Here is an 11,111-nt window from a genome sequence, read left to right on the forward strand (position 1 = left end):
TAATAGTTTTTCAATTTTCACGAATAAATGAACTATATTAAGATACCTACCAACTACTTAACGTTTTTTCTTGATGGAGCCATTCTTATAAGTACACATACACAATTTCTTGTTATTTAATTATTATCAATGAAAAAGTGTAGGTACAGTTAATAACGATCTCCGGATATCAAAAGCAAAACAAATAATTAGCAAAAGGATCGGGATGGAAAGCGTATAATAATTAACATAACTCAGTAATAAGCAGCTATTATAATGTATTAAATCTTGCTTTAACGGTGAAAGAAAACATCGTGAGGAAACTTACCTACATGCTTAAGAATCCTTCTTCTGAAAGCTGTGTGGCTTATGATAATATATGAATAAACTTTTCTCATTCTAAGAAAAGACCCATGCTCAGCAGTCGACATTGTCGGCTTGTGATGGTTTGGAGATGGTGTTGATGTATGTACATCAACCATGTTACTCATAACAGTTACCTACTCGATTGATGAGTTGTCATCATTGTCAATACGCGCCAAAACATTCTAACTAGATAATGATAGGTCATTTACGATCCATTCATTCCTAGAACGATATATTTGTATCTTGTAGTATCGTACCATGTAACGAATATCGATAGGTACTAAAACGTATCGGATTGGAATTTGGATCCATAGTGTTTACATACGTCATACTCTTTGTTTGGATCGTGCATCTCTAAATTTGAAGGCACCGACCAGAATAAAAAGAAAAGAATTATTTGGGTTTTGGATTCGTAAATCATTTTGCGCCTTTCCAGCTAATTGAATTAAAATATTGATAGATACAAGTAATATATACAATCATTACCTAACGATTGTTCAGTCAATATCGGCATTCAGTTTATGATAAAAACTTGGGAGTTCAAGAGTTAGGTCTCATCCAACATCATGGCTGAGTCAAAGGAAAATATTTTTTTGTTTGTTCCAAACATAATTGGTAAGTTATTACAGTAGTTATATACCTACTTACTTTTAACATGGATTGTAAAATTAAATACTTTGATATCGTTCAAATAACATTGTTGTTATTTCAAAAGATTTGTCATTCCAGGATTTGCCAGAGTTGTTCTGGCGATTATATCGTTCTATTTTATGCCGACGCACTGTGTATTGGCATGCACATGTTATATTACTTCGGCCTTGCTTGATGCATTTGATGGACACGCCGCTCGAATGTTCAATCAAAGTGAGTACCTACCTATATAAAGTGATTACTAAGCCCTAATCTAATTATGACTAAATGAAAAGTGCCCAATATTAAGTAGTATTAAGTAGTAGGTTCTTAAGTCTTTTGATATTGATTATGAGTAGGAAAACTAAATGATTTCTATTCAATATACTCTGGCTGTAATCAGCAGGTGTAAATTTTTAGGCGTAGATTCAAATTTCTGAATTTTTATCATATTGAGTATGATTTTTACCAAGTTCGCAGGTTTAAATGTCTGAATTTTCAGGAGGCATTTTTACAATTACTTGGCACCTACTGAATATGTATATCTGAAGAAACTCTGAGAATACACATAAATCACTTCTAGACATAACTCACAATTTTCCACTTTTGAACTTATTAATGATCTCTTAAAAATTTTAGGCACCAAATTCGGAGCAATGTTGGATCAATTGACAGACCGTGCTGGCACTGCTGGCCTTATGATGACTCTCGCAACATTCTATCCTAAATATACATTTTGGTTCCAAATGTCTATGGTCATTGATATAACCTGCCACTGGATTTACTTGCACACTTCCACATTGCAAGGAAAGACATCTCATAAGTTTATTGATATGGGAGAAAATCCTATAATGCATCTATACTATACAAATAAGAATGTCCTGTTCTTTATGTGCGCTGGAAATGAAGCATTCTACGCTGCTTTATATGTCATGTACTTCTATACAGGACCTACAGGTGAGTCTTTAAAGCCTTAAATTAATTATAATAAACAGGAATGGTTCTATAACACAACTTAGAATATAATGGCACAATATACTGAAATATTATCAAAATTAATTTTCTTAATAATATACTAAAAAAAAGTATATATTGTATTACTCAAAAATAAAACCATTTAATATGAAAATTATTTCATAAGTACATAGATTGTCTAGACTTTGGTCAAACTTAATACTGTACTGTATTTTGCAAGTCTCTTATCATTTACTGCTAGGTACTGCCAAAGTTTCATCTAAACTTTTAAGTGATACAAAGTAATAATAATTGACACCCAGTTAAAATTATATAATAGACCCATTCTGCACCACTAAGCAGAAAATAAAGCAATTAATAAGTAAAAAGACTGATTCTTATTTCTTTTTCATTTCAAAATTGTTTTTCCTTTTCAGTAATGGGAATTGGGTTATTCAAACTGATAGCTTTGATATCTATGCCAGTTGCAGTTGTGAAGGCTGGCATTTCCGTGCTACATGGTATTGTAGCTTCTATCAACCTGTCTATTATAGATGTCAATGAACGAGCAGCCATCGCACAGAAGCAAAACAATTGAATACAACTGCAAAGCTTTTCTTTTCCATTTGGTTGTACCTTCTGTTTTGTAATTTATTTCCAAAAAGAATTTTATAAAATGCCAAAAATATTTTTACAGCTGTAGCTTCAAGTGATATTACATTTATGAAACATCAAGAAAAAGTTGATTATAGTATTATTTTGGACTAGGTATAAGTTCTTTAATAAAATGAATAATAATATTTTATTCTCTTGATGTTTTAGATTTAAGAATAGTGTTTATGTAGTTGGATTTGGAAAATTATTTTTATTATTCATGCATTTATAGAGTTGATGTGTAGATCCAAATATGTATTTATTTATTATTTTTAACTGGGCCAATAAGTATACTGTTATTTAATTTGATCAAAGTAAAATAAGTATATTTTTTAAAAATGTATCATTTAATATTAATTTATTATTCTGTGATATTGACGCTATTTATGCAGATTGTTTTGTTGTAGAAATACTTCCTATTTAATATTATTAAATCATTACTAGTCAACATAAATTATTGTTCTCAATGTGTTATTTGGTAGGTATTTTGAGATAACTGAAACTTGTGTTGATTGTTAATTCCATATTTTAATAAGCACCTACAGAAATAAATACATAATATTGTCAAAATCAGTGGAGTTATTTAGAAGCCCTATTTACTTCAACAGAAAGTGGGTTTATTTTTATGTTTCACCTAACATAAAAAATAAACCTGTAAAACATTTTTATTGCAGATGTATAAAATAAAACATTTCCCATTTTTTCCCTTCCTAAATGAAATCAATATTTTTTTGGACAAGCGTGATTCTTGTGCAATATCCATCATGTTGCATTAATTCATATAACAGGGAACCCTAAATATTTTAGTTTAGTTATCAACAGAAGTTTTCACCTGACAAAAAGTTTTTTTCAAGTGAAAACAGTTTTTGAGTAAAAGGTAATAAAGGTAAAAGAAAAAAGCAGCATTATTTTTTAAGGTTTTTATTAGCTTTAGTAATAATTAATTTATTAATATTAAGCAATTATATTTCATTAAAATAATGCTGAAATTTTAAGCACTAGGCACCATTAACCCAGTCAAGACAGCTTACAGTTGCAACAAATGCATTGTTAACTAAAAGATTACATGTTAGAAGTAAATTAAACATTTTAATGGATAAGCAAATCAGTGATACTAAAAAGTTATCCTTTAAGGCTAGACATTCCAGCTCTCATGATTTCATCTACGAGAAGGAGGTTGCTGGCGATAACTGAACAGGAGTTAATAATCTGTTTTTTCACAATGTAATTATCATATACTCCTAAATCGGCTGGCTTCATCGGTTCACCGGTGCTTAAATCCAAACCAATAGGGTCAGGGCTAAGACGCGATTCCTCTTGAAGTTTTACAATCGTATCCTGAGCATCAAACCCTGAATTCACAGCTAAGGTCTTCGGAATAACTAATAGAGCTTCAGCATATGCTTGGATGCCAAGACGAGCCTTGCCTTTAACTGTGTCCTTAAACTTCTGCAGTTCCATGTTAGCTTTGATTTCGAAAGCGCCAGCACCGGGCATCACACACTTATCTTCAATTGCATTGTTGATTGCTCTAAGGCCATCACGCACAGCATCTTTAATCTGAATGAGAGTGTGTTTGTTGGGACCTTTAATAAGAATTGTGACGGACTGAGGGTTCTTGCATTCCTCAACGAATGTATACTTGTCCTCTCCTAGAATGTGTTCATAAACCAATCCAGCATAACCAAGGTGTTCTTCTGACAGTTCTTCCACGGAGTTCATGGCTGTACCTCCGCAGGCTAAAGCTAGGCGTTCCATGTTGCGTCTCTTGGCTCTACGGAGAGCAATTATACCCTCCTTTGCAAAAGCATCTAGTGAAAGGGGATCGACGCCCTTCTGGTTTATAACCACAAATGACTTGTTGGTACCGTCACACAATTTTTTCTTCAAAGCAATGATCTGAAACCAAATTTTAACATTATAGCACTTAGGATTTTCAGCCCATCCTTTCAATCGATTTTGATGAAATTTGGTACATACTACAGAGTTAGCTTGCAAACTTAGGCTACTTTTGGTCCCCAAATTCAGTTCCTTCAAAAGAAAATAATATCCATGTGGATTACCCACATAGATCACACTATCATTATAAAGGAGAAAGTTTGTATGTGTGTGTGTATGTTTGTTACTCCTTCACGCAAAAATTACTGGACGGATTGGGCTGAAATTTAGAATGGAGATAGATTATACCCTGGATTAGCACATAGGCTACTTTTTATCCCGGAAAATCAAAGAGTTCCCACGGGAATTTTAAAAACCTACATCCACGCGAACGAAGTCGCGGGCATAAGCTAGTATTTAATATATGTAACTGACAGATGTGAAATGTGATCTGTTACATTAGTTCAACTTTAGTGGACATTACAACTTACATTAATACAGTATTTACCTTTTGAACCCTCTGGTCAATAAAATCTCTCTCAGCTGCAACAAGTTTCTCCCGATCCTCTGCTGATTTATAGAAGAAGCCCGAGTTAACTTCTGTCTTCTCATATTCAAGGGAAACGTTGCATGTTAAGATGTAGGCGTTTTCAACACGTTTTGGCATGTCTGGGTGACGAGCTCCATGGTCCATCACCAAACCTGAAACATTATCATTCTTGAAACTGCAATCTTATTTGACGGAGCTGTGGCAGGCTAAGGTGGAACTGGCCGCTTGCCAGCTCCATCTTAGCCTGCCACAGCAGTTTATTAAATCCATACTTCTTCTTGTCCTTATTTAGCTAATTCATTGGGAACAAACCCGGACTAGTCCATAAAATTAACAGGACAGTTAAAAAACTGAGGCATTTTTAAGATCTTATTGGACTGATCCAATTTTGTTTCAAAATGGACTTTTTTGAAAATTTAACCCACTTTGAACCTATTGTTATTTAAAAAAGTAACAGGGATCTGTGGAACTGGATAGAGACCAACTTCTGCTGTCAATGTTTTTCTTCCTATACAATGAAATGAAACTGAGTCGATCGGCATAAAAAGAAACTTAAGTCAATTTTATTTATTCTTATGGACAACTCCCTTGACCAAAAAATTAACTATGCCAAAATTGATTTCACAAAAAAAGACTTGATACTGGTTTGGAAGACAGATGCCCTGCACCTGGATTTGGTGTACTGTTCCAGTTAAAACACACTGCACAAGATACCTTTGATAAGTGTGGTCTCTGTAGCAGTCTTGTGTTGCATCTCCATGAGTTCCACCATGTGCAGGTCAACAGGCTTGCCAGGCGTGCGTATGGCTAACACACCATCCACACAGGCAGCAGTTAGCACATCGGCTAGACTTGGATGCACCTGTAGGAAACAAAGTAACAATTTGTAATTAGTAATTACCTACATTATTAATATTCATCATTTCCTCTATGAGTCTCCTTTATGCTGGCCATGTGAAAATTGACAGACTTCACACACTTTTGATGAAATAATGGAGAACTCTCATAGGTTTCCTCACTATGATTTCCTTCACTATTAAACAAGTGCTATTAAATTTTATTGTTGGTCTAGTCCTAGTGGTTAGCATGTTTAATGAAGCTCTAAGTTTAATTCCCTGCCTGAAATGTTTTATCAAGAAATTCTCAGTAGTAGCCTGGAGTTACCAAGTTGGCAGTGTTTTATTCAATTGGCAGTGTTTTATCCCCTTGCTTCAGAGAGCATGTAAAGCTGTTCATCCTGCGCCTGATCTCTCTCCTGTTGCATCAGACTATGAGAGTAAAAGAATAGAGAGTGCACCTGTGTTTGTGCACTATAATGTTACTCCTGCAGATGGATAATCTCTGTGGATATTGACAGCTGTGGCCAAAATTCAGTAAGGACATTACTATTACTTAAACATTACCTTAGTTTTCAATGAAGTTCGAGCAACATCAAGCAGATTTTCTCTCTTAATCTCAATGGGAATTTTCATAGACTCCAATATTTCGAGAGCCTTAGTGCGGGCAACATCAAAACCTTCAGTGAGGATTCTTGGGTGCAGACCTTTAGAAAAATTATCACTTTATTTATACATTCCTGGATTGTTCTCTCTATCTCAAAGGTAGACAAATCAATAAAGGTCTATTTCCTCTTTTCTAGCAAAAATATTTCAGCAAAATAGAATTCCTACAAATTGAAATAGTTTTGCACAGATACTAAAAAGATTCATCCAACCTATTTTGAAATTATTTCATCCTACATCTATGTAGGTTGTGTAGAACATAAGACAACTTTGCATATTATTCTACTATTTCCTCAGCTTACTTAAAACATAAACAAAGATGTCCTACAGTTTATTTGTACACTATTACCTATTAGGAAGTAATAAAGTTAAGTTTATTTACTGTAAGAATGTCCTAAACCTTGTGCAAAGTGTGACATTTAGAGGTATATAGCCATTTGGAATAGGAAAACCATTTTTTTTAGCTTCTAAATAAGTTATCAAAAATATATTATTATTATAGATGGAAATATATGTAGGAAATACCTTCACTGATGTAAATGTCAGCCTGCTTTAACAACTCTCCAATCAGCAGAACAGTGGAGGTGGTGCCGTCGCCGGTAGCGTCATCTTGAGCAGTGGAAGCGCGAGCGATGAGCGAAGCAGTTGGATGTTGGATCTGCATCTCGTGAAGCAACACGTTTCCATCTTTTGTTATCTTTATATCTCCAGCACCAGACACCAACCTTTCAAAAAAGTTTAGACACCTTTAAACATTTAAAAGGAATCTGTTTTTGGGTACTTTTGTTCTGGCCTAGCAGCGTGAAAAATAGAGAAACTAAAATTAATAACATTAAAGAAAGCTTGGGCGTGATTTTTGTACCGGTAACTGGAACCACATGATATCTGAAGTCTTTATATTGACATTAATTTATGTTGCACCGCAATAATGGTATGCGTATCATAAAACTACTGTTGGAAAATAGGTTCTAAAACATGCACAAAGCTAATAAATCCATAAATAGAAAAATTAACTCACATTTTCATTGTACCCTTAGGACCGAGGTTAGTTTTCATTACATCTTGAATGCCCTTTGCGGCTGACATATTCACAGCTAAAGCTTGAGCTGCTCTCGCAAACTCAGCTTTAGGATTTAATAGGCTTATAGCGGACATTGTTTTAGAATTAGTAAACCCAAAAAATTATTGTAAAGAAATCACACCACAATCACCCTGAGTTGAACAAGAGAGGTAATTATAGACAAAATAAATTCTGTAGATATATGTCTATGATAGTACTTCTATCATCTGTCTAAGGTCTACATAGAACCCAGAGCCCAATGCAGTCTGTGGTAACAAAACCAATGTTACCAATATTGGTTTGCCAGTTGCGAATAATCTCACACAAAGAATCAAGGCGAAACTTGTCATCAAAATACCTTGAATACCTACCAAGCTGAGTGCATGAAAAAGCCCTGAAAGGTGATAAAGACACAACATGGACACAACACATTTTTTTTATAATTCATTGAGAATATTTCAAGTTTTTAATTAGTTTTCTGTTTTAAATTTAAGCCAATAATTATGATGCATTGATGATCGGCTGTAACATTCGTAACGAGTGTAAATTATGAAATATAACTTTTCATTCATAAGTATTATTTGTTTTGTCGTTTTGTCCTTTTCGGGTATACATTTTACGCGTGTGGCACTAGGTGGACTACCTTGATTCTTTGACTGAGCCAATAGTCCAAGGTCTAAGTCCAATAGTCCAGACCACAGACCAATAACATTCCAGACTTTGTGACCATAGGTTAAATAGAATTGCAAAGATTATCTACCTCATCTATTTTTATCTCTCGCTGTGACGGGTGACCGTCAACTTGCATTTTGGCATTTTGATAATGGAAAAAAATAAAAATATTCAATATGGCCGTTGATCATAGGACGTGCGCTGTCAGCTGTAGTATTTTTTATTTCTTTGTATTTATTACGCCTAAAAATGTTGTGATTGTTATAAAAAAGTGAACATGGGTGTGAAAGATTCTAAACCAAGTTTTATTTCGTACGACGATGCAGCAAAGCGAGGTATTTAGTGTTCTAAATGAAGTGCGTTGTATTTTCCATAGAAATCTCGCCAATTTACTGTTTAATTTGCAGTGTCTGATAGTGAGTTAAGGCGTATACGTGAGGCGTTTAAGAGATGTGCTGGGGCGAATGGTTCGGCCTTGAGTTTGGATGCTTTCGTCCATGAAGTGTTGTGTGATGGAGTCCCGCACGAAGTTTCCGAGTGGTTGTATCAGGCTTGTGGTGGAACCAAGCGGGGCATCACGTTCAAGGACTTGCTCTGCGGTGTCGTTGTTCTCACGAAAGGCAATATTGAGGAGAAAATAAAGTAAGTGAAGAAGGAATGTAAACATTGTCTTTCAATCGAATTTTTTTCTAGTTTACTTATTTCAGATAAATTAAATTTTTGCTTGATAAAAGTAGACATAAATTTTAAAGATTGACTGTAAAATTCAGATTTTTTTAATCCAAACAACAGGTTCCTCTGGACATTATATGTCAACAATCAAAGTGATAATGGCACATACATATACAAGAGAGATTTTGCACGAGCTTTACACTTGGAGAATACATCCCTACATGTAACAGAAGCTCACCGTACCATAGAAATATTAACAAGTTTGTTTGGAAGTGGAGAACGAGTCACATTTGATCAGTTCCGATCATGGCTACTCATACACAAGGATGCTACAGTGCTTTCTAAGTGGCTGCTCTGTGATAAAGGCAATGTGGCTCAGGACTTGGAGACGCCTACGTTTTACCAGAGCCTTGCTGGAGTCACACATTTAGAGGAAAGGGTAAGTGTATGTTCACTGATCAAAATATATAATAAAATAATAATGTAATATAATAATGATATAAAAAAAACTTAAATCTAGCATAATTTAGTCACTGGGTATATATTCTGAAAATATGCAGGATAAGTTATATGAAAATTTATACTTTGTTTTTTTTTTTAAATTAAAAATGTTGCTATAAAATTTAAAGCTCTATCATCTAATTATTCTAAATCTGTAGGAGTTATTGTAGAGTAATTATCTGTTTGTTATGTATTTGTGTCTTGTTCATCAAATTGAGTTAAAACTTTGTACAGTTATTGTTCATCAACATGCTGTGCATTACCTAGTAATTAAGTAATAATATAAGTCAATACTATTATTGAACTATTTTTAGTTATCACTTATCAGCAACAGTGAATGTTACAGAATAATAATTATGAAACACCTATACATGTCAGTGATAAGAGCAGACACCTTTGAATACTTATTAAAATAGAGTTCAAAGTTATCTAAATGACATTAAAATATAATAATAATAAATAAGATTTTCATATTGATAGAAAATTCAATACATAATTAGCATTTAAGGTTGATTGATTAAATCTAAAAACTACTATTACACTATTTAAAACTAGTTTCTGGTAATTCACTTATTTCCACTATTACAAATATATTTATTTCTGTTAATCATTTGTAAAATAAGCTCTAAATCTAAATTAAAACTACTAAAATAATTTAATAAAACTAAAATTAATTTAATTTGAATAAAACTTCAATACCCAGGGTACTAGCAGCGTTGCCCCGTTGGATGGCTAAACTAATTCTTTGTGCAAGGTAGCTGCCAGCTGTCATCTGTTGTTAAAACTATATCAGAGTGAACTAGAGTGAGGGAACTCTCGGTTTGATCCTGAATCTACAATATGTCAAATAATAGGCTATGTTGATGTGAAATCATAGAAAAAGAGGGCTACCTGCATTAAATTTACTAACATTTGACATCTGTCAAATTAGTTTTATTGTTTGTTAGAAGTTCCCTAACTGTCGCAAACTGTGACTATATCCAAGAAACAAGACTACACATGAAATAGATATATAAAGAAAGTAGATGATTGGCATTTAACTGTCTAGTCAGGGAGGTCAAACTGACCATCTACGGGCACGATTGGAAATTTTACATTACTTTTATAATACCTTTCTTTAAGTATAGTATAGCAGCCTAGACCTTGGAACTGAATTTTAATTGTACCAACACCAGAATTAAATCAAAAATATAGACAAGTAGATGATGCCTGCGACTTTGTCCGTGTGGATATAGGTTTTTTTTAAATCCTTTGGGAACTCTTTGATTTTCGGGGATTAAAAATAGCCCATATCCTTCTCCAGCATGCAAGCTATCTCTGTGCAAAATTTCATCGAAATAGGTTAAATCAAAAGCTAACAGACAGACAGAAACACTTTCGCATTTTTAATATTATAGTATGGATAGGTACTTTTATTCTGTTACTTAACACTATATCTGCAACATTTATTTTCTGTTATCTTTATGTATGTTTATTTATGACAATAACCCCAAGTAAAATATTTTTCCTATAACATTATTATTTTTATATTCATTATTTCAAAGTAAACAGTAAGTAGTTAATTATAATTGTCTCTTGCTGACTCTTGATTTATTATGTCATTAGGGTTCCTTACCCAAAAGGTGCCCAACGGGACCTTATTACTAAGCTTCCACTGTCTGTCTGTCTCTGTCAGTGGGCTGTATCTCATGAA

At 33.6% G+C, this 11,111-nt stretch overlaps 3 protein-coding genes across 7 annotated transcripts in view; 2 read left to right on the forward strand and 1 right to left on the reverse strand.

Annotated features, from left to right (window-relative positions):
• Positions 1-664: 664 nt before the first annotated feature.
• On the forward strand, positions 665-3,153 carry LOC123870951 (CDP-diacylglycerol--inositol 3-phosphatidyltransferase). The gene is made up of 5 exons (XM_045914466.1): positions 665-863; positions 899-960; positions 1,075-1,209; positions 1,615-1,932; positions 2,367-3,153. Exons 2-5 carry the CDS (start codon positions 912-914, stop codon positions 2,525-2,527), a joined length of 663 nt encoding a protein of 220 aa, XP_045770422.1. The 5' UTR covers positions 665-863; positions 899-911; the 3' UTR covers positions 2,528-3,153.
• A 335-nt stretch (positions 3,154-3,488) lies between these two features.
• Positions 3,489-7,759, reverse strand: LOC123871472 (T-complex protein 1 subunit zeta). Its single transcript, XM_045915311.1, has 6 exons — positions 7,532-7,759; positions 7,039-7,238; positions 6,415-6,554; positions 5,726-5,873; positions 4,970-5,163; positions 3,489-4,482 (listed from the first exon to the last, which is right to left on the reverse strand). Exons 1-6 carry the CDS (start codon positions 7,666-7,668, stop codon positions 3,706-3,708), a joined length of 1,596 nt encoding a protein of 531 aa, XP_045771267.1. The 5' UTR covers positions 7,669-7,759; the 3' UTR covers positions 3,489-3,705.
• A 612-nt stretch (positions 7,760-8,371) lies between these two features.
• LOC123871470 (ubiquitin carboxyl-terminal hydrolase 32) overlaps positions 8,372-11,111 on the forward strand; it is a 35,153-nt gene continuing 32,413 nt past the window's right edge. For all 5 annotated transcript variants that reach the window (XM_045915306.1, XM_045915308.1, XM_045915309.1 and 2 more), the window contains exons 1-3: positions 8,372-8,580; positions 8,653-8,887; positions 9,038-9,356. In XM_045915306.1, the coding sequence (XP_045771262.1) occupies positions 8,523-8,580; positions 8,653-8,887; positions 9,038-9,356 (612 nt within the window). In that variant the 5' untranslated portion in view covers positions 8,372-8,522. The remainder of the gene's footprint in view (positions 8,581-8,652; positions 8,888-9,037; positions 9,357-11,111) is intronic.

Source organism: Maniola jurtina, chromosome 13, assembly GCF_905333055.1.
Source record: "Maniola jurtina chromosome 13, ilManJurt1.1, whole genome shotgun sequence".
NCBI lineage: Eukaryota > Metazoa > Arthropoda > Insecta > Lepidoptera > Nymphalidae > Maniola > Maniola jurtina.